Here is a 23749-nt window from a genome sequence, read left to right on the forward strand (position 1 = left end):
AGTGAGGCTGCGCCGCTCTCGAGATCGCTCTCGACTGAAGCCGGAAGGGTCCGGAATCTGCGCGTACCGAACGTAACGCCATAAAGAACGCAATTCTCCGGTCTCATTTGCAACAGCTCAACGCTCAGCGCCCCCCGGGCGGTGGATGGGCCGCACCGCTTCGCAAATCCCATTTACAACCAATCCTCCAGTGGTTAGGCAAATCAAACACAGCACAGGACGGGCTTATGGGAAAGGAATCCAGGCATGGGGAAGCAAACGGAATGGCAAGCAAGTACCACGTCGAGCTCGCCGACAAATCGCCGTCCAAGGTTGCAGCCGAATAGCAGCCGAGCTGTTGGACCGAGCTGTCCCTCGGTGGGTGGAAAGCTCGAGGAGTATTCCTTTGTTACCGGAGAGGCACACACTCACACATCAGGATGATCAGGGTTTTTTTTTTGCTTCCATAACAGCGGAACAGTACTCTAGACTCTTGGTCAGGGGAAGCCAGTTTTGCCCAAGGACGGTCCATTCTTGCTGAGCTCAGCGGAACGTCCCAGGGAACAGGGGGAAGTATCGCACCGAATCGCTCGTTTACGAGGCTCCCATCGCATCACGATGGGTTTGCAGAAGATTATAACGGCCTTCGAGAAGAGCGGCCAGCTTCCGAGGGAGCGGAGGGTAATGCATGCGATCGAGAGATAGGAGCAGGCAATGTGGCATAGTTTCTCGAGCGACGCGGACCCTAAAACCTTCCCGCTTCGTTCGCGTTTTCTTTTTCTGCTGTTTGTTTGTTTGCGAGCAGACGGATGATGTAAAACGGCAACCGAACATATAAACCATCCTACTTACATCGTGATACCAGGCCAGCTTGTAGGGTTTGGGGTTCGATTGAATGTGACAGTCGAAGTAAATGTCGTCGCCCTCCTTAATGTCGTCCGGATTAAGAGATGATCCCATTTTGAGCGTCACGATCGGCATGTCTGTTGTGGGTGAATGGGAAAGGAAGAAAATGCGGTAAGTAAGCTTTTTATTACGGTGTCATCACTTTGCCAGAGTGTAAACATAATTTAGAAACCAGAAACAAACCAGTGGAAGTTTAGCGCAAAACTCTTTTATTCCCTGGGCCCGTTGGATGGCATGGCAGGCAGCTCCGAAGCCAGTCGTAAAACACACTTACAGCGATATAAAAATTCAACAAAACCAAAGCCAAGTTGCATTACGAACGGCGGCGGCGGCAGCGACAGTGCACTCAGAGACCACCGGAAGCAACTAAAAGTCACGACTGGAAAACATCCATTACGCTCTCTTAGTGGAGCACTACTACTGTACTGCGATTTACTTGTAAAATCATCCGGTAATCAAACCCCGGGCCGCTGGAATCACTCTTCCATTGGGCGCCTGCAACGAAACACGGCGGCACAATCTTCTGGCCACTTTATCTGCCGCAACCGATGCAAATGGGTATGGGTCTGCTCTCTCTTTCTCTCTCTCTCTCTCCCTTCCCTTGCAGTCGAAAAAGTAGTAGTCTACGGGTTTCGGTTTTTATTGCGCTACCCGGCCAGACAACACACGCGCTCCAGGGTGGTGAGCGTTGATGGTGTGCAATAAGGAGACAAGTTTTATGCTACTTGTCGTTGGCTAACGTTCGCGTTTTTTGCTTATTTATTTACGATCCTGCGAGATAAGGGGACCTTTTGTGAGAAAGGGAAAGGGGGAGAGTTGTGGAACTGGAGGCACGAAGACACAAACACATGCACAAACACTTTATTCGTCAACGGTACACGGGCGGTCCGGGCAGCAGGGCAGGTTCTTTGGTATTCTACACTCGTGGTTAAGTGGCGCTTCTTCGCCGAGCACGCCGTGAGGAAAGGCAAGAAAGAGAATCTCAGAGAAGATAAAGAAGTGGGAGCAAAAGTTTCATCTCGCCCTGCACGGACCCGTAGAGACTTTCGAAAGGACAATTTCAAGTGTCTGCTTTTTATCATTTCACGGTTGCATAAACACACCAGGGCACAACACATAAATAGACAGCAACATGCTATGCTAGCGCTGGCAGAACAAGTGGGACAGTCGATCTGAATGCAAAAAAAGCGAACACCGAAGAATCTCAATGGCCCAACAACGAAGGCACGACCGATTCAGTCCCATTCTTGTGACTAAAGTGAGTAGCAACAAAACGCAGAAACGAACGAACGAACGTACACTCACAAACTTTCGGTGCGGGAGAATAAGTTAATTTTCAGTTTTATGCTACAGTATTTATTAGATTTGGTTTCGTTTCGTTTCGTTTACGCTTCCGTGTATCGTGTTCCCGTTTACCTTAACGGGAAGGTTTACCTGTGTAGTGTGCGTTTGTTTGTTGTTTCGTGTGTTTTTTTTTGTCACCGGCACCCTCGATTGCTCGATCACGATTTATACGGTTGCGTCTCAATTAGGACCGTTCCGCAGGACCGCGTTGCTGAAAAGGGAGGCATACAGGGAGAAAAACAAAGAGAGAAAGAGAGAGAAAGAGCGAGATCGTTTCCTCCCAACCACTTCCTGGCAGGCAAAATAGTGATGATGGTCTTTGTGGAAGTTTAGCATTTATTGGTAGCGCAATAAAACGCCTGGTGAGGTCGTAACGAGACGCACCCGGACACGCAGCACACGGCGCCGATCGGCAGAACGGCAGCACAGTTTTATCGTTGCGATCGAACCCGTGGACGAATAAAACTGATAGGAATGCTGCAGGACGGATGGTGAGGAGGCCTGTAAATGGAATTCAATTTCCGTGTGCTGTTCCGTGTGCCGTTTTTTACTACTGCTTCTGCTGCTACTGCTCACAGCTCGCGCAGTGCTCGAAGCCAATTCCGATCCATTGCCGCCCAGTTCGAACTCAATCACGGACTGGGTGTGTGTGTGTGTGTTTTGGTGTCTTGAGTGATTTATTTGCTGGTCGCACCGCCACGGAAGACCACGGAGCAACCCCAAAGAGAGACAGACGTTAATAAGACCGAGACGGAATAGAGACGTTAAAGCAGGGAGCGCCATAAACGGTGTACAGTTTTGCGCCATCGCCACATAAACCGAAAATCCTACAGCCGTAATTGGGAAATAAAAGGAGTTTTGAGCTGAACCCCCTGCCCAGCTGCACGCTTAATTTTAAAATGTAATGCGATTTTTCCCGTTACACTACGCTAGCGGAAGGCTCTACTTACAATGCACCACCAGTCGCCACTTGTCCTCGATTGCGCTGTCCGGGATGAGCGGGTTCTCCGCCCGGCAGGTCAAATATTTGCCATCATCGTCCACCGTCGGCGTGTACGATATAACGCTGAGTGATTGGTTGCCCGTCTCGGAAAACTGCAGAACAGATGGAAAGCGAGAGAGAGAGAGAGAGAGAGAGAGAGAGAGAGAGAGAGAGAGAGAGAAAGAGAAATTGAATGGCAAAAGTAAATGTACTGACCGATGCGAGGCGACAGAGGAGAAGTTAAGCAACGAGTATGGCCACGGTTCCAATTCGCAACAGTTACCAAGCAACTTCCACAGCAGTAGCTGTGGGCCGGTTAGAAAGGTTCTCAGCGTTACACATTTCAATCACGTTCACGCTCAGCACTTGGAGGCACTCTTCCCTTTTATGGCAGCACACACCGGCACTGGCAGCGGAAGATCTTTGACTGTGTTTATACTATGTGTTCAATCAGGCTGCAACAAAGTATTACACTGATTCGCCGAACTGCAGAGCCTTTTTTCGCAGTGGAATGTGTTGGCATTACATTTATGTTTCATGCGCTGCACATTTTGCGCTGCCCGGTAGTGATATATTGCATTTGATTTGGAATGATATGAAGATGGGAAACGCTTACAGCATGTTTATATAACATTGCGGCAGACTAAAATCTCCAAGCTTAAGCCAATCGGTGGCTGAAAATAGTACAATCTTGTCAACATTCTTGTTTGGGTCATTTTTAACCGAGTATTATAGAATGAATTATTGGAAAAACTAAATGCCAAATGCGGTGTTCTATTCTACATTGTTTTCTACCAACTATTCCACCAAAGGTTCAATGCTAACTGCCAACAACGAACGATTGCAAAATTTGATCATGTTTGCTAGCACAAACAGTCGCTAGCATTATCATTTGCAATGCAATTTATTCGCGCGTTGTCTGCAAACGAGATTAGTTTGGATGCTCTCCAGCCCACCGCGTCGTACGGCAGCAAAGCCAGCGCTACTTTGAATGAGTTTTTGAATTAGAAAGCAAAAAAAGAAGGAAAAAAAACATAGACCACCTTTCGCCCCGGCCAGCGCTGCGCCAAATAATGGATATCGTGAAATTGTTGATTAATAATTATTGCCGATTGGTTTTGCTAATTATTTCCTCCGGCGGCACAATACAATTCGGCTGTCCGATGCATTGATTCAACCTACACGCAACATAATTATGAGCGCAATTAGCGAGCGAGCGGGCTCGCGCACGCCCCAGAAAACGTCGCAACACCTGCACCAGCTGGGCCAGCAGGTGTTCGTGGTGCAGGGCGTTGAAATTGTGGTTTGATTTAAAATTAATATTTAGCGATTTCTGTTTACGGCATCGGTAGCGATCGGCAGTTAGGCGTGTGTGTGCGTGTGTGTTCGATGTGTGGTCACAAGGCCACAGTCGATATAATTCGATTGTTGGCACAATGTTTTCCCAGAACTATGTTCACTTCAAAGATAGCGTTCGCAATCGCCCTAAAGGTATGAGGCAATACATTGTTGGTCTGTGTTTTCCCCATTAACATGGCGACGGGGGTTTTCGCCCCTTTGGCAATGTTTTCCATTTCACAGGAAAAAGTGAACGGCATGTGTCGTGTGAATGGAATTGTTTGGAACTGTGCTTGTAAGGGGAGAGCGTAGGGGAGATCGTTTGCAAACGACCAACCAACCGTGACGCCGTCCCAAACCTGTAATTACAAACCGAGGGTCCTCGTCCATACTTACGTTCTTGGTCACTCGCTTGAGCATTCGGGTTCCTTTCCACCACGAGATGGCCGCTTCCGGGCGGGAGCCTGAACTTTTGCACTCAATCTCGTACCGCTTGTCGGCGGAGACGAACTTTTCCTTGGCCATGATGTGGACGGCGACCGGTTTGACTGTGGAAATCGAAGCATCGTTGCGCTTTAGCAGCTCATTTCCATATGCACACACACACGCGCGCTGATGGGAAGCTTGAGTTCGTCGGAAGGTACTTACGGTTGACGTCCAGCACGACTACTTTATTGTTGGGCGGCGTCAGGTTCGTATTGCTCGCGACACACATCAGCCGGGCGTCCAGATGCTGTCGGCCAATGTTTGGATAGGACAGATGATTGACCGTCGTCCCGTCCGGGCGGGTCTCGAACGACTCGTCGATGACGCTGTTGTCCAGGTACCAGGTAACGTTTGGCCGGGGTCGCCCTGGAATCGCGAGAGGAAAACATGGCACAGTGTAGTGTCACATGAGATGTGACCTTTTGCGACGATGACCCTCCCCGGCACGGCACTTACCTCCTTTGACCTCGCAGATCAGGGCAATGTCGCTGCCCTCGCTGTACGGCTCGACCGTGTTGGCCTTTTCCCGGCGCCGCGAATCGTAGATGATGGGCCGATCCGGTGGCACTGGAATGAGGTAAAACAGCCCCCGGTGGGAAAACGGAAACGATGAGCACAACATGGAACGCAAAACCGGTTGAGTGACAGCAGCGAGCGATATTTGTCAATCAGTTGAGGTGTGGTCGTTGTGCGAAAACCCGTCCCTGTAGCCCTGGAAGGCTTACAGTGGGACAAGGTAAAATGATAAAATGGGGAAAAAGGGTTAAAATTGTGTCGTTTTTTCGTTTATTGATCGCTAGCTGGGGTCAAAACAGAGCAAGGAATTAAATGTTGAAAGGAACTAGGAAAGAACAATCGTTATTAAACGGCGTGGATTAAATCACAACGAAGCTTTTCATTTGAACTATTCAGGGTTTACATCACAATTGACTTCTAATGGACTAGATGCTTCTGGATCGCAATGTTGCCTTTCTGATTGACTCTTTGAGTGATTGATGAATCTATTTAATTGTTTTTTAAATGATGATTGACACCATGCCAGTCACCTTCAACGAATGATACAACTTAATCGCTCGCTGCAAACCACACGTGTCAAATTGCCGCAACAACCGAGAGTCGGTGGAGACGCCCGGTCACTCTTACCTATCACAGTGAAGTTTATTTTGAGATTTCTCGTGGGCGAATTGCGAAAGTCTACCCGGCACCGGTACATGCCCTCGTCCGACAGCTTGATCTCGTCCACCAGCAGCTGGGCCGGGTGGGTGGTGGCCCGGAAGAAGGCCCGCTTGCCGAAGTACTTGTCCGACGAGGAGAGGCGCGCCTGTGCCACCTGGCGGCCCCGCACGTCAAAGTTGTAGAGCGGTTCGTTGTCGTCCTCTTTGAACCAGAGCACCATGTACACGGCATCGTCCCGCTCGAGCGGCGTGATGTCGCACGGCAGGCTGGCCTGTTTGCCCAACACTCCGCTTACCGTCGTGATGGGAACTGGAGAGTGGAGAGAGAGAGAGAGAAAAAAAAATAAGAGAGAGAGAGAGAGAGAGAAAAAACATGAAAATCAAACAAACATTAAAGTGGTTCCACATCGCACCGAAGGCCAGCTGAATATTTACTTTGTCGTCGATGAAAGCAATAGCTTAATTAGCGCAAAACCCTATTCTCCGTCAGCCATAAGGGCGCACACAACTCCCCCCCCCCACCCCGTTGATTGACACCGAAGCGAAGGTTATAGTTATCACGGGGGTCTGGGTAAAATAATCTCATTTATGTCATGTTTTCCGCACCGAATCGATCAACACACATTCGCCTGGCAAAGCTGCGGGGCTTATCACCACTACGTCAATAACTTTAATTCTCTGCGCTCACCCCGGATTTATCCTTTGAAATCGCTCACTTATTTACGATGGCGGACCGGCGGGACGCCCATCGGCGCAGCGGGAAACGCGCGCACACAGGTGAAACCGGGATCGCCGGGCGCTATTAAAAGGGACCTCGGTGACGTTTATGGCCCTGTCCCAAAATCCCCATCGGTGGGACGATGGCGCTTTCCGGCAATCTAGTGCCGGAATCACAAAAGCTTCGTGTCCCTTGACGACCGGACATGATGGTCGAGCCCCGAACGGGTCCCGAACCAAGGCAGGACGCAAGGGCAAAAAGCCCAAACCCAAAGCATAATCCCATTCCGCCCCGATAAGCCGTAAGCTAGCATCAGTCAAAGCAAAGTATGTGTAGCCTGGGCCGGCAGCCTCGGCATCCCGGACAGCAGGGAAGGGACTACTTCAAAAGCACACCCCGGTGATCCCGGCACATGAAACGAATTTGATCCATCCAATCCTTGCTCCCGCTGCCTGTTCCTGTTCGTCTCGGTGGAGGCCGCATTCGCTCGAGAGGCACTCATTTGGTTGACTAATTTCCGTGCCAACGAGATGGGCGGTGGGTGGCTGGTTCTGTACACACACACCGCTACGCTCCCGCTGCAGCGAACCAACGAACCAACGAAGGCCACACCACACATCGGATTACGTTCCACCGTTTGAACTTTATTTTATTACACTTCATTGTTATTGTTATAGCGCTCGTTGTCGTTGTTAGGATACTTCACTCGCAGCGCCACCCAGCGAGCCTGCTCGCCCACTCATCCCGCCCAATCGCATACTCACACCCAAACACACAGCCTCATGTCTAGTGCCATTCGTACGATGGCGCTCGTGTGCCTGTAAAAAACGACCATCATCAATTCATAAATACCACCTGTGCCACAACCAACCGACCGACGGTAGAGCAGAACGCGACGGCATGAGCGCCACTGAACCGTACAGTACAGCATTGCGCTACGGAGGGTAGTGGTGGTAAAGGGGTGGTGGTGTAAAGGGTTTTGTTTATTTATTTATCACTGGCATTTTTGCCATCCTCGGTAGCTAGCACTACTTTACTGCCTTTCCCTACATCATCTTTCTTCCCTGGGTGCTGGAGTGTTGTTTCGGTGGAGTAGTTTTCTATGCTGTCGAATTACGTCAATGTAAACAACCGACACTATTGGGTGGTTATTGGGCCTGTGGTGAAAATCACTGAACATAATCATGAGTTCGGAGCGTGCGCTTATTAGATATTGAATATGCTTCTTGTGTGCATAGACATTGAAATTCAGGGGTGTGTGAATAATTACGATCAGCTTTTAGTCCAATGAGCTGTTTTTTTCCATAAAATATTAGATGATTGATATACATTTCAATTTTTTTATTATAATTTCTCTATTTATGTATGAACCAAAGCTTAATTTCTATCTCGTAATGTGTCTATCCGGGTCGAAGGACCAAAGAAGCGATGTTGTTTTGTTTAGTCCCATTGAATATTTGCCCCTTCATTTTGTTGCAAACATTATTTTTGATCTTTTATTACATAGCACAAAGCCATAAAAGAAAATATTCGCACACACAGACACCAACAAAGACTCTGTTTACCTTTAAGTTGGATGAAGCGAAAGCGCAAGGGCCTGCCGACCCAACATGCCTGGGGTCCGCTGACACACGCTGCCAACCTTTTTTTGGGGGCGCTGCGCCTTTTTGTCAGCTTTAATGCAATTAAACCCCAGAAAGCCCCCCGAAGCTACGCGGCCCCGGTAAGCCCACGCCGGATAACATCTCACGGCTGCGGGTAAGCAAGAAAAAAAAGGTTCAATTTTCTTTACGGGCACCACCCGCGCTTTCGATGTGTTGCAGCAGAGTGAAACCGAAAACGAAGGAAAAGTAGATTTCCTTTCCCAACACAAACACACATACACACACACACACGCAGAGCTTTTGTTCACTCAGTGCGGTTGGTTACCAACGAGCATGTTCTAAAGGTCGCTTAAACATGTTTCGATTTTTGTTCCGAGAGGAAAACTTTCTTGAGTGTCGTTTTTTTAGTCTTATTTTTAGGTAGATTTTAATTACGCTGTTAGTTCGATGTTGTTTGTGCGCGGTTTGTATGCTGCTGTGTACAACATACCACCTGCTCGCAGCAAACGAGAGGTGAGAAACGTTCGCGTGGAAGTTGTTAGAGGCATTAAAATTGGAATGATTAGCAGCAACATTGCTACAAACCCAAATCGTACCCACCTTTACGAATGCTATTCGCTTCCTATCGACTGCCTAACAACCGTGCCAATCGAGATTAGTGGAAGTACATTTTCAATTAGAAAGCTTTCCCGTTAGGTCGGACGACCCAAATCCCTTACGTTGCTAGCTTTACTACCGCAGCCTGTAAAGCTCTCAATGCAATCGCGTTGACATTGACCGTTTGATTTGCCTGCCCCGAAAGTCTTTTGCGTTCAATCATACCGACCCGGTTGTTAATCAATATTTACAAGGCTCCTTTCTGCCGTTGGGCTCTTGGAAGGGAGTGCGAACAGTACGCAGGTAGGAAGGAACATCATCGTTCGAGGAACAAAAAATGCTATCGCGATCCACCTTTTCGGCATTTCCCGGTGTGTTTGTTTGCCACTTCCGTGCCACCTACCGGGAAAGCGAGTGAGTGTGTGTGTGTGTGCCTCCTGTGTCCCGGAATGCCACAAACGCGAACGCGCCCGGAACAATTTTAATTGCCGACAGCCGAGCCCTGACCGTTCCGCGCAAACCCGAGCCCGAGCCCGTACCGTTTCGAAGGTAAAAAGGTAGGCAAAACAAGCAGGAAAGCATTGAACGAAAAAAACCCACAGACCCGAGGAAAATAAATCAAACAAACGTGGGTGAGCCGTAGCGTGAAAGACCCGACGTACCTGATTATAGGGCACGGCGGTGTGCGTTCTGCACCGCAATCGAACGGAAATGTCCGCCTTCTAGAAACAGGGCGATCGTTTTTTTTTTGTTGGTTCTCCTGCTCGCCTTGCAATTCCAAGCGCTCGATTAATTAACGGAACCGTTTTTACTTTCCATTTACCCCGTTGGTTCGCCTTATCGAACGGGGCCGAAGCTCAAAGCCGCCATAAATCAAAACCACGAACCCGAACGAGATTCCCCTCTCTCGCTGCAAAGGACTTCACCTTCTGGGTGGGCTGCGAGTTCGATTGATGATTGAATTGGTAGGTTTTTCGATTGATTTCGAATCGTCATTAATTTTGGGCTCGACATTGAGGCGTGTATTTTTTTGGCGTGTGTTTGTCCCCTGACTCTTCCACGTCCTGGAACTGGAACGGACCAGGGATCGGTTTCGGCTTATATGGGTCGAGCATTCAATTTGAACCTGAACTGAACCCACGGAACGCGCTGGAAGGGTTTGAACATGGATCAAAGCAGCACACACACACACACACACACAAACACGCAAAACTCCTTTTTTACAGTGCCCTTTCCGTTCGTGCATTCGATACGGCGTCATGATTAATTCACATGCCCTATCATTGCGGTTTGTGTTGGAAAAGTGTCAAATATTAAAACCGCTCATGCCCGCTCGTTTTGCCTTTACCGAGCGATCAAATATTCAACGGGCGGCGTGTTTCGGGCTTCGACCCGTTCGAACAGAGCCAACCGGACCGATTTACACGACGACGGCGATGGCGGCAGAGTCGGCGAATGTCTTAACCTTTATCAAATTTAATCCATTGACCGATCTCTCTGTGTGATCTCTGTGTGTGTGTGTGTGTTTGTGGGACCGTTTTGCTGTCCGCAAGCTGCTGCCCGCATTTTCACCAGTGGGTAGGAAATTCTAAAATAGACTTCACATTAAACCCTTTCCCGCAGCGCATGTGACACACACACACGCACACGAACAGACTCTCCTCCCGCCCTTTCGAACAATCGAAACCGGCCAATGTCTTCTTTATGCGGCACGATTGGCCCTCAGCAGCCGGCTTGTGGCCTGTCCCTTACTTTATCTGATGTGCCTTCCCTGTCAGCTCCCGAGGCCGTCCTCCCGTTTCTGTGTCTGTCAAAAGTTAGCATTCCCGGTATCGAGGACCGAGTTTTTCTGCGGCCCGTGTTGTCTTTGCCGTCAGCCTACCTTCCCCCCTATTGCCACTTTCATTTGCACCGAAAAAGTTACTCCTATCGAATGGAATTTGGACACGCGGGTGGAGGCTTTCGGGCTTTAACCGACCGGCAACGGAAAACAACCCTGTCGAAATGCTGGCCACTTGCGGGTGCGGTCAAGCACGGAGCACGAAGCAGCAGCAGCTGCTGAAGGTTAGGGCTAAATTTATTGATCGTGCGAGCACATAATCTTGCCCAATCCGGCTAGCGTGGATAAACGAGGGAAATTTGCACCGTCCTGCGGAAAGGTGCGACGTGGCGCTTGTTGGCACTTTGGTGTGTCTGTGCTGGTCTCTGTGTGTGGATGTGTGCTGCACTCTACTATACTGCCACTTACTCGATATCCTGTGCGCTGGGGTTTATCCGCATCCGTTAGTGCGGCGTTGAGTGAGAGTTGACCGTCCTCGAGCAAAGAGGAGGTATATGATTGGCCAGTATCAGCGTACCCTGGGCGGGCAAGACGCTTTCCCGAAGGAGTGGAGGGAGTCGCTGGGAAGCACTTCAGCAGGTTCGCTAGAGCTGAGTCAGTACTGAGGCAGAAATCGAAACATGGCAAGGCACAACTGCAGCACACTTTGCGCTCTGACCGACATCTGAAAACGAGAAAGCTAGCGAGCAAGGCGCTTCACCACGAGCGGACTAGCTAGCACGGTTGCAGTTTCGGGGAACCCCTGCGGGACTCCAGCGCCAGCGAGAGGAAGTGTACGAGTTGTCGACGCCACAAAACACGCTCTGTGTGGTTTTTCCGGTTCGAAACGGCAGCACACTTTTCTGCTACTTTTGCCGGTAGTTTTTGTGCAGCATCGATCGATTGGCCGTACTCGAAGGCGAAGAAATGGAAAACCAGACTGGTTTGGTCAGAGTTTGAGTCCCCGTGTGTGTGAATGTGTGTATTCTTGTGTGTTGGTGTGTTGAGTTTTCTTACCCCCGGGAAAAAAAGAAAGAAGCACACCACCGTACTTGACGTCATAGCAAAGCCGCCAGCTGACTCACGTTCTCAAGATGGCGACAATTTGAAAATCACCGCAATAGGGTTATACTTGCAGCGCCGTCGGTTTGTGTGTGTATGAGAGAGTGTCTTGTTGGTGTATTGAAGATGTTGAAAAAGGGGATTCGTTGGAAGCACTTTGTGCAACTGGAGAATGGTGATCTCTTTAAACACAATTGGGTTTAAGGATTGATTTAATTTAAGGAAAGAGCTACACTACGTTATGAGGTTATGTGTAATCTGATTTATACGTCAACTTTCAAGGATTTGCGGCAAAGAAGGACAATAACAGCAGAATCCTTTTTCAAAGAGACACTCACATTGAAAGCCAATTTTAAATACTCTTACAAAACGATCCGAAACTAGATATCTCCATGTCGTTTGAATTCAGAGAAATGCATAATGCATTGAATGGCCATGTTTATTGTTTATTTAGGATACTGTTAATTTTCAGCCGCAAAGCTTTCGGCTGCAGTTCCCGGAGCAGCTAGCATAAATGTCCCACTCCCACTCTACCTCTCAATGGATAGCGCAACTAACAGGTTAAACGAGGCCACAAAAAAGCCCCAACAAGCAATGCCAACTTGCAACCGACGCTCAGCAGCTTTTCACTTCACTGTGGTCATTTTACGTCCTGGTCCTGGTCCTGGCTTACAAACAACAACCGGCTAGGAAAAACGGGGCTCAAAATCTGCTCGCCAATGGGCCCATCCACCGTCGCATTTCCCCCCCGATCCACCGGCTTACCTGGAGTGCAGAAACCATTTACATTCAATTCACAGCCTCAGCGTACGGCGGGATTTCCGAAGCACAACTTCCGCCCTTAAATATCCCGCACTCTCGTCCCTCGGCTCAGTCATTCTGGCGCGCACTGTCACAGTGGGCCATCTGACGGTGCCATCTTTCCGTAGCCCACCAAATCCCGTCCGCTCTTGTTCCGTTCTTCCCATGCTGTGACGGTATGAATTTGAGCTTTTGAATAATTAATCGGACGCTCGGTCCAATGCATCCCTCGCCTCTTTCCCTGCTCCTTCCTCGTTCAGCCCACATCCAGGTGGGTGGGTTACGCCACAGCCCACCACCCACCTGGACCATTAAAACGGTACGCTGGAAGCCGGACGCAAGCCGTGTCCGGGCGACCCGGGAGCACAGCCCGAACCATAATCTCTGGCGAACAATCTCTAGTCAGCGTGGGACGGGCTGGGTGGTTAGTAGTGCTTAGCCTGCCAACCCGGGATTGTTGTGTGTGTGTGTGCCGGGACATTCATGATGTCTGCTGTGTACCCCGTCATCCCAAGCCAAAATCCCCACAACACAGCCAGCAAGAAGCCAAAGCACCCAGAGGGGAACCAGGTTACCGTGCACGATAAGCATCCAAAGAATAAATGGGGATCGTGTTGCTCCTTTGCAACAGGCCAAGGGGAGAGCGAGGGAGCGACCGAGCATAACAGGCAGCAACTACACTGGCTAGCAGCGAGCAGAGGGAAGAGAGAGAAAAAATAGTGCATACTTGCTGTATCCCGAGGCACCACCACCACCACCACCACCACACACAAGGGACCGTGTGGCAGCAAACGCCTCCCATCGGAGAGAGAAAAACGCTTAAAAAGCTTTCACAAAAACGGCGCTCGAAACTGCTGCTAAACTTTAGTTTGTGTGTTGTTATGTTCGGCCGGAACTCGTCCGCCCCTTTCTGCCCCCCTTTCCCTCTTGCTGCGTACCGTAGCGCACAACACTTTTCGGAAAATGTCCCACTTTTCTGGGAGCTTTTAATTTTCCGTAAAACGACAACGACGACCCCGCAGGTCTCTTGATGGTTTTGCCGCAAAAATGAGACCACCACACATACCGAGACACGGTAAAGCACGCTCAGGCGTTCGCTGGCTGGGGACATGCAAACATGAGGGGGGTGGGTGAGGGGGAAAGGGGACGGGGGCAAGCGAGTGGACCACGCGGAATGGGCAAACGGCACGGAAGCAGCGTCAGCAGGCGTCAGGGCAGAACGGAGCACAGCGAAGGGAGTGATGGAACACAAAAAAAAAGAAAAAATGGCACACACACACACAAAAACGAAGCAAAAGAAGAAGATCACCTCAACACGTCGACATGAATAAAAGTCATGTACCCGGGGCCGCAAAACCGGAATGTGTTCGGCCGACGTTAAGCAAAAATTCGCCGGAAGTTTATTTTAACCCGCTGCGCTCTCCCCTGTCCCTGTTCACTTACCGCTCGCCGACGCCACGCCACGGCGTTGGTCACAATTCACGGTAGAGCCAAGGGTGAATTTGGTTTCGCTTTTTTTTTTTGCTCCGTTTCGCTCACTCCCTCGACACACTTCCGTCACATTTCCGTCGGTTGGGCGGGTGCGTCGGTGCACACTTCCGGCTCTTGGGGAGGATTTGTGTGTGTGTGTGTGTGTTGGTTTGCATCGCGCCGGATGAACCCCCGGCACGTAATAGCTTATGAAGATGATTAATAAAATCCATTATGGCAATTTATAGAGAGATAAGATTTTTCCCATTCACCGGCCGGCCAACCCCGGCAATAAGGAGTCCGCGCAGTGCGCGAGAACACTCCCTCTTCCACCCGTCGCTTGGGGGGCGCGGCTTTCTTGCCTTTTGCTGGATGCAGGATTCGTTAGTCGAGGTGAGCGCTGTTTTTTGTTGTTGCTTCAGCAAACTTGAGCAAAGCTGAGCTTGTTTACCGTGCTTACAATTAGGAATTTTTCATTACAACCCACCCGATTCGGGTCGAGTCGCTTCGGGTCCCGTTGGAGCCTATGGACGGGGGTGCACACTTGGTTTTGTTTTTCCATCCTTCATTTAGGTAAAATAAGGCCAACCGAGCGGGGTGGGGGGAGGAGCGTTCTTATTGGGCTTTTGGCCGTGTGTAGGTGTGTTTCTGGCCGTTTGTACAAAGTTGGCGAGAAGATTGTTTCGCGTGAAAAGACTGTGAAACACGAGCGATGAGCGATCCGGCACGATAAGAAGTAAGCGTTTGATACAGTGAATAGAATTTTGACGCGACGATCAGATAAGTTAGATTCTGATTTTGTTCTTCTTTCACTTTAAAAGCTTTTGCAACAACAAAGTGAATGCGACAATTGGATTAGTTCATTGAAGATCATAACGTCTTTGGATATCGTATCTGTAATCTATGAACCTTATTTACGAAACTTATAAAAGTACATAATTTACAGAACAATTTTCGAATACACAAACAACTCCACGACATAAACATTCCTTCATTAAAACAAGCTCTCGTTTCGTTTGCTCTCGCAGGTGTAATTTTAATTATGGAAACGGTCCGTTTTAAAATAAATATTCGACTCGTGCTCTGGTTCCTTTCGCGTCCTACCAACCAGCCCCATCAACATCAACGAGCGCCCTGTGCAATAAACAATTAGGAAACGCTCTAAAACAATTCACCCCATCATACCCCCTCACCACACCCAGTGGGCAAGGGTCCACCATTAAGGACTGGGAAACGGGTGGCGAACTGGTTTAACATTTCCTCCGTACAAAACCCCGCCACGAAGGTTAAGCGAAGAGGTGAACCAAAAAAAGGAGAAAAAAAAGAAAACCGAACCAACAGTACATCACAGTACAAGCCCTCCTTTCATGGCCATCAATTAAGTCGTGTCTTATCAGATGGTAGCCGGTCCCGGGGGCGGGTGCTTGAAAGGAGTTTGTTTGCCAGGCCAATAAAATCTTTCACCAGAATTGGAAGATTCGTTGGCCGTTAGTGTGGCAGTGCTGGCGCGAGCTGGCTCAGTCTCGGAACCGCTGCTTTATGTCCTTCGTGTTGCGAAAGGTTGGCTCGAAGGATGGACAGACCCCCGGGGGAAGGGGGGGGGGGGAGTGGAAGCGGCCGTATGCTAATTAATGTTGCATAAATTAAGATGCGACCAGCGCGATAAGTAATTACACTTTTGTAGTCGCAACAGCGCACTCTAGTGATCAGCACGCAATCCTTTGCCCAGTGTTGGGAGCAATAGCTGGGGACTGGGGAGGCGCGTGCCCGATACTCGAACTGGCAAACCCGAAAGCAATACCGAACACGTCAATCCGTCGTTTTGCAAGCGTTGAAGCAGAACGGTTATACGTCCGGGAAAACGGAGTCCTTTCCGAGCGATTATGGCATCGCGACCACGGCTTACATGGGTTGCGGTACGCGCTTCATATGCATCAACCCGCTGGATGAATGGGATGTCACAGACGGAGCGAGATAGCGAAGATGTGGTGTAGCGTGTTTGTTTTTTGTTGTTTATGTCGCTTTCCCACTCTTATTATTTATTGCACAACGTGTGTTACAACATTTGGTTTTACGCTTGCCGCCGGTCTCAAAGGGAGTTTTTCACTCGAAGCGCATTCGCCTGTCTTCACCTTTCAGCAGCTCGGTGACGGCGTGTCGGGGAACGGGGAAAAAGATGGAAGAATCGCGGTTGGTCCTTCCACGGCCCAAAAACAGCCAGCAGCCAGGACGGGCTGCTGGTTTTATGGTATTTCTTTTCCGTTTTTACGCTTCATTTTGTGAACCACAGAGAAGCCCGCTGGCACAAAACGCATACACACACACGGTGTCACGTGTGGAAAATGGAGCGCCATCGCAAAAAAGATAGCGAAACCGCGTCCGTACCATTCCCGTTTCCCAATGGTCTCAGTATGTGTGTGTGTGTGTGTGTGTGAAGGGAAAGAAAACCGACAACGACAAGCGAAAGCGAGTAACGACATTCTGCGGATGATGGCAAAAGATGAGCCCACTGGGCGTAGGTGATAAAACGACAAAAAGCCTCCGCCTCCTTCACCTGTCGTCCCCTACCTTCCCACCACCCATCAAACAGATGGCAGATAAGCGTGGGTGGACTGGCAAGCTTCTGTTTTATGTTTTGTCGCGCTGACAGACCATATGTGGAAATGGGCCGAGCACTGAGCGGAGGCTCGATTACACGGAGGGATTTATTTGTGCCGCTGAAGTTATAATGTTGTCGCGGCTAAAGTAGTAAGTTCCCCGACACGACTTATGTTTGCTTCTCTTTCTCTCTCTCTGTGTTTTTATGTTTCCGTTTTGCTGTTACTCATAATCCTCGGGGCCAAAGTTTCGCCGGGACCGGGCTTGGAAAACTCGACACAAATTCCTGGTAGTATCGTGCGTTGTGGGGATGCATTGTGGAGTTGTTAAGCTTGTGATAAGGCACACACACATACACAAATACATGCATCTCTATAAACAGTGTCCAATTAGCTCATTGTCAAGCGTGAGTGCACTGCCGGTGGATCGCTGGCTGAGCTTGTTTTGCAAAGTGCATACAGATTGTGTGAACCGTGTTTTACGAAGGGAACAGAAGCGTTTGTTGTCGCTTAGCTGAGAGTACATACAGTGTAACAAATTATTATTTATGGTTTTTAAGTTGAGAGCTTTTTGAGGAAGTAAATGAAATTGAAACAAAAAAAGCTAATCCATTAACAATGTCTTAGTGAGTTCTTAGTTCGTCTGTGTAAACTTCGATTTCTTATCCATTTTTCCTGTTACATTGTGATCCAGTTTTGCGGAATGTATTTCCATCGGACCGTATTAGCCTCACAAAGTCCTTAAATCGAAAGCAATGGTGATACGCAAATAATGAAAAGAAAATCCCTCGTAGCACCATTTCGGCATCAATCCCATAAATGGGACGCGAACTACAAAAGCAACTTACCCCATTCAGACAACCGAGTATGGTTAACACTTCCCCCTAGAAAGCAACTTAATTACCGAACGTATTCGCTAAGCTGTTCTTTCCGTCCAGCCCACACCAGTTTCTTCCACTCTTTTTGAGGCTATTTCTGGAGCCGCTTTTCCTTTCATTCCAGCGACACGGCACGGGGACTTCCCTTTGGTGCGCCCGGAAAGTCAAAAGCAGCATAAATCACTCCCCATTCATAGCGCACGAAATAAAGTCTAATTTATTTATGGCTTACTTTCTTCATTAAGCTTGAGCTGTAAAAAATCACTCAACCGCACCCGCTCGTTCCTGCCCGCCAGCCGGCGACGTTGAAATCGACCCACCAGAGTGACCACGGCGAGCGCTGTACGTTTTGTGCAGTGACAGAACGTAAGTAAAGTTTTTCTGACCCATCCGCTACCCGGTCCGTACGGTTTGCCTCCCGAACAGACAAAGGGAGACTCCTATCTCGGTGTGGCCACAGCTTAATGCTTCAACTTTGGAGCCTTCGCTCATCTGGCCGAGGTGGCATTATGAATTTTTATCCAAGCGCACGCGTCTTGGAAGAAAGAGCAGTGCGGTAGTGTTTGGCACCGGAGCGCAACATAAATCCTGTAATAATCCTATTGCAGATAAAGCTCCCACCGCACCTTCTCCCACCTTCTGCGTGCTAAAGGGACGAATTAGAAAAGGTGCACCGAGAGGAGTTTTTCGTGTGGTGGGCAAGAACTTTTGTCGCCATCAAGGCCATCTCCGAACCTCCGAAAGGTGAGTTGGTGGCAAAGCGAAGCGGTAGGTTGACGGAGCGCTACGGAGAACGATGGCTCAACTCATAGGAAAGTCATTTGCAATCGAGACAAAACTAACTTCAACCTTGGTTTGCGCTGGAGATGGGAAGGATCGTTTGCGCTTCCGTGCCCGCGCGTTGACGAGAATGTGGCGAGAGCAGCAGCAGCGGACAAAAGTGAAATTGTTCCAAGAGTGCTTTTTCTCGCATTGCAAATCGGGATAAATATTTCAACGTCAAAAAGTTGCTCCCCAGTCAGGGTTTGCTGGAAGATGGCAGGAAGCAGGAGGAGAAGGAGCAAGTATTTTCGTGCCGAAGTTCGTTCCGACTGCTTGCCGTTCTTCTCGTCAGCTTTTAGTTGTGTTAGCATTAGCAACTGTTCCGACTGTGGATGCAAAGTTTGCGTCAGCATTCTTTCACCTCAAGGGCGCACCACACTTACCGGGCTGCCGCAGAAACGATCCTGCCTCGCTCGAGACCGAGGCGAATGTATTGTTTTCTCTTTTAGTGCGGCTTAATTCGACGGAAAACGGGCTTTTCCTGCCAATGCAAACGTACACAGCACAATCGCACGGGCGCGCATTGACAGGCACGGGAGGACCGGGTACGGGGGCGAAATCTTGTCGCAAACACCAGACACGTACCCTTGTCAAACAACTCCATCCGAGTAGCTTCAACAACAACAACACCGCCGTTCCGATTCTCCCTCTCGCACACGGAGGGAAATTGATTTCCCGGGCACTGACAGCACGCAAACGCTGGCATGATTTTCTGTGCGGCTGGTGCGGCTGCGGAAAATCCCTACGAAACGAAAGCAACACACACACACACACACACACATCCTGGAGCAACCCACTCACACGGAGCGCCCCCTATTGTATGCACAACAATGATACCGCCAATGGGTATTCGTGTGTATGTACGTCTTTCGATGCATGCCATGGCCACGGTCCCCGGGAAAAGAGACCTACGTAAACATAATTAAGAGGAGCCGTAGTCCGTAACCGAACAAATCACTTTCCTTTCCCTTTGCGTGGAAACCTCCTCTCCCGAGTGGACGGGCGCTTCTGCAGTGCTGCGGTTTTCTAAGCGCGTCTTGCCTTAGACCTGGTCGTTTCGATCTCGGCGTGGAACAAAATTGCCGTTGACTAGATAAATAGAAACAGGCCGATGCTCTCTTAGGCTTACGCAAACTTTGTGCCACACACCGAATCCGTGTCCGACGTGTGTTGTTGTTCTTGGACGGCAAGTGTGGAAATCTGTGCTCGCTGTGCGGAAAGGCAAGTCTTCTGCTCCTTGAAAAGGTAAAGGTTGAGCTACGCAGGCACCGGGCCGCCCAACGGAAGAAGCTTTTAGCACTCTTATTTCTCCCTCATTGAAGCACTCCACTTGCCGCACCGATGCTGATAGCAGCCGTTTCTGGTGCCCGGATCGCCTAAAAGGAGCGCTGCACAACGGAACCATACGCGAAACGGGATCTTTCGGCGAGGCCTTCGGCTTTGGGCAAACAATGGCAAACGAAACGGTGATTTATTATGCAGTCTGCAATTAACATGTTAAGAGAATTAGGATATATTATTCATCTGCCGGCTATTTTCTTTGTGTCCTTTTCCCGTTGCGCCGGTGCTCGTTGACGCACCAAACTCAGCGCAAGACGTCACAAGCGCACTTGCGATTGGTGTGGCTGCTCGATTCGCCACGGGGATGCTCGCTCGGGCCGGCGTCTTTTCGTCCTGACACGGCTTTTGAGATGATAAATGAGTAATGGCACTTCTCGGGCGCTGGCTTTGGGTGCAAAGTCAATCGATTGGCCCGGCGCCCTGGTTCGATGTGCAACCGGGCGATGCCATTGTGCATTCGGGTGCAGCAAGGCGCGCTCGAAGGCGTTCGGTGCGCCAGAAAGCCATCTCAACAGAGCATGATTGATCATCTTGATCGTCTTTCTTAGCGCCTGGCGCGTTAGTCCAGGGGCAAAGCCGTACGTGTCTGGGTGGATCTGACAGGAAATACATCATCTCATACACCTGTCATTTAAAGTGGAATACATTGCCGATGGCGAGGGAAGAGCGTACTGTGAGATGGAGGAACATTTGATGGTGTAAGAGATGGTCTTACCCGGGAAATATAATTGTTATTGAGTTGAATAATGAACGGCGATAATGGAATTGGTCCCTGGGAGTCTGAAGATTGTCAAAATGTTCTAACAGAGTCACCCGAAAATGAAGGTTAACATATATATAGTTCTAAATATTTGTTTTATATGATAGAATGAAATATACTAAAAAGTATGTGCAAGTATAAAAGCAATGATAAATATAATCACACGTTATAACTATTTTATTTTCAGAAATTATCATAGTCTCTATCTTCTGTTTAAGACATGGAAAAAATCTTCCACAACTTTCAGACTTTTACTTCACAGTAAATAACCTACAACAAGGCTCTAACAGAATAAATCCTCCACCACTATCGCACTATGCTAGCGTCCTCATTTTGTGTGTTTGCGTTCAGGATGGCTGACAGGCAGTGCCGTACCAGCAAATAGTGTAACCCTCGCTCAACATTTCCATCGTCCCGTAAATCACACCACCGTGGCATAATTTTCCCTTCCGACACCCCAACAAGCGCACTAAGCTGGCGGGAAATCGCAGGCGTTTTGTTTACAAACACAAACAATCCCCGGATTGTTGTGTGGTCGGGGGCAGGCTTTGCGGAACTTTTCCACCCGATCCACCCGGAGTGCTGGGGTAAAACCAGGGCTCCAGGGTGCGGTGTGATCGGTGTAATAAACTTTTCCTTCATTCCCGCAGCCTAACCGCGTGGTACGCGTCGATGCACTGTGCGGTGTGAGAATTAATCCCTAATTGTATACAAACATACGGAGGCAGTCGAGTGACCCTGGACCCATGGGCGATGGCCCCGACGCGTACAGCACGGTGTGTGAGCTGCACTCCCGATGCATTAAAAGGGGAAACGCAGGAAGGAGGGGATGATTGTTGCCAGTGGCTGAGCCGTACCGCGTGTTGGAATTTAAATTAGAAGTAACTCCACACTTCAACTACTCCAACTCCGGGCGGGCGGAGAAAAAGTGCCTCCGGGAGCGTGAGTGAGCGCTACACTGGATTGTTGCATGAAAATGCTGCTGCGGTTACCAAATTATCTTCGCATCGTCGAAAGCGAAGCACCAGCGCAACCACCAACAGTTTGCTTTGAAGTCAAACTACTCTATTTGACAGCTCATTAGCGTACGCTAGCGCTCTGTCCGAAAAAGTCATGTGTACATTGAGGTTTCGATGAGCGGAGCCGCGTGCAGAGTTGGTTGTTGAGAATAGAGAAAACAGACATCTCGCACCCTCCACAAAACCCACTCGACAAGGCAGAGAGAGTGAGAGTGAGAGAGAGTTCCGAACGATGTGGTAGATAGAAAAATAAAGCCAATAGCTAAAGTGCACCGAAAACTATGGCGATTGTTTGCCGTTCTGCTGCTGCTGCTGCTACTGATGCTGCTCTTTCGGTTTCCCGCATCACCGCCTGCCGCAAGATCAAACAAAACCGTTCCCGGGGCAGAAGAAAAACTAGCAGCATGTAGAAAAGAACGGCAGAAGACAAGCAGTGTTCCCAAAAAACCGCTCGCCCCACGTACAACCACGTTCGGCGGGCGGAAAGCTCAATTCAAACAGACTTTGTAGCTTGCTGGCGTATGAGTGAGTCCGAGATCACTCCCGTTTGATGTCACAGCGAGGGTTGTGATGTGTGACGACGTGGGACGGATGCAACTGTAACGTTTGTTGCAGTCGGGAAAGTTGCTTTAAATTGTGCCGTGCCCCTCTTTATGGCTGCATGTAAGTAAGGCACGATAGCAATGCTGAAAGCATAATGATACAGAGACAGAGAGAGAGAGTGTGTTGTGTACTGACCGACTCATGTTCATGTTGATGAGTTTCACATGGAGCTGCACTATCAAAACGACGAAAATTACAACATTGTTTTGGATGTGTTGTGTGTGTGTGTGTGTGTGGTAAAACTGTGAACGGGAGACACACTGCCAGATTGTAATTAAAATTAATTTCACAAGCTCTACCGGATGAAAACAAAGCACACCTATTTGCCGTAATGGAAGTGCCGTAACCATGTGGAAAGGAAAGTGCTTGCCAGCAGCCAAGCTACACAAAGCACAGGAAATGAACTCTCACCGGAATGAATAGTCGCTGAAAAGGACTCCAGCTCCAGGTCCCGTCCGATTGGGTGTAATATTGTGCCAAGCAGCCAAGCAGCAGGATGATGTATGGGCATTTGAATGTACACCGTGTAAGAATGCTTCGCCCGTGCTATACGCGTATGAATATTTTACCTCTTTGAGCGTACGGTTGGGTTTGATGAAATTTAAGCAGAAGTAAGAAACTGCATTAAATATTAAAAAACCAGCTCCAACCAGGAATGTCCTTGGCCGGGCCAGGCACAGAGGGTGGCTTGGAAATGCGCGAGTACCCTGCTCGTAGCCAACGTGCTCCCGTGATATATCTACCGGTTTAAGATCAAACAGTTGCACCGTAAATAACTTGCCCAGAATAACCTACCGTACGGGTCGTCGGACACCGAGAAACGGCGGCGCATTGTAGTGCCGTACGGTGTACGCTACCCTCTTGGTGACCACCGTAGTGCGTCGTCATGCTCGAGACTTTGTGCTCGACCCAGAGCTTTCATCGCACCCATTGCTAGCGCACCGTGAAAAAATCGCAGCTCGCGGAATCTGGCTGCTTTTGTGCCGGCGCGTTATCGCGTTGTTGGAAAAGCGCTGGTTGCCAAGGATGGTTGCCCCATGGCAGCCACCCAGCCCATGTAAGCGAAGGTAGAAAGGTAAGGTCCGGAGCGAAACAAACAGGACATCCATGCCATACGGCGACAAGGGAGGAGGAAAACAAGTTGACAGCGAAACGCGAGCTCGGCAAGCCGTCAGGCAGGGAAGGAGGAGCAAAGTGCAAAAGCTTCCTGAAAACAAGCAGCTAAATGTCAGCCCGGTGTGTGTGTGTGTATGTGTGTATGATGTAGCTTGATTTATGTACACGTGCGCGCGTACCAACAACGACGACGAGGTTCGAGCAGCGAGCACTGCTACATCGTCTTTTATCGCATTGCAATACTTTGTGTGACTTGTCGAGGTGAAACTTCACCGGTGCTGCGAACCAACTGCCACAACACCGTGTGATTGTGTAGAGTTTTTCGTGCTCGT

At 49.4% G+C, this 23749-nt stretch overlaps 1 protein-coding gene across 2 annotated transcripts in view; it reads right to left on the minus strand.

The window, feature by feature from the left end:
* LOC120949986 (hemicentin-1) overlaps positions 1-23749 on the minus strand; it is a 51684-nt gene that overhangs the window by 11524 nt on the left and 16411 nt on the right. For both annotated transcript variants that reach the window (XM_040367664.2, XM_040367665.2), the window contains exons 3-8: positions 6179-6520; positions 5492-5602; positions 5198-5401; positions 4946-5097; positions 3180-3324; positions 832-962 (exon numbers count right to left, since the gene is read on the minus strand). In XM_040367664.2, coding sequence (XP_040223598.2) covers positions 832-962; positions 3180-3324; positions 4946-5097; positions 5198-5401; positions 5492-5602; positions 6179-6520 — 1085 coding nt within the window. The remainder of the gene's footprint in view (positions 1-831; positions 963-3179; positions 3325-4945; positions 5098-5197; positions 5402-5491; positions 5603-6178; positions 6521-23749) is intronic.

The sequence above is a fragment of the Anopheles coluzzii genome, chromosome 2 (genome assembly GCF_943734685.1).
Source record: "Anopheles coluzzii chromosome 2, AcolN3, whole genome shotgun sequence".
In the NCBI taxonomy this organism is placed as follows: Eukaryota; Metazoa; Arthropoda; class Insecta; order Diptera; family Culicidae; genus Anopheles; species Anopheles coluzzii.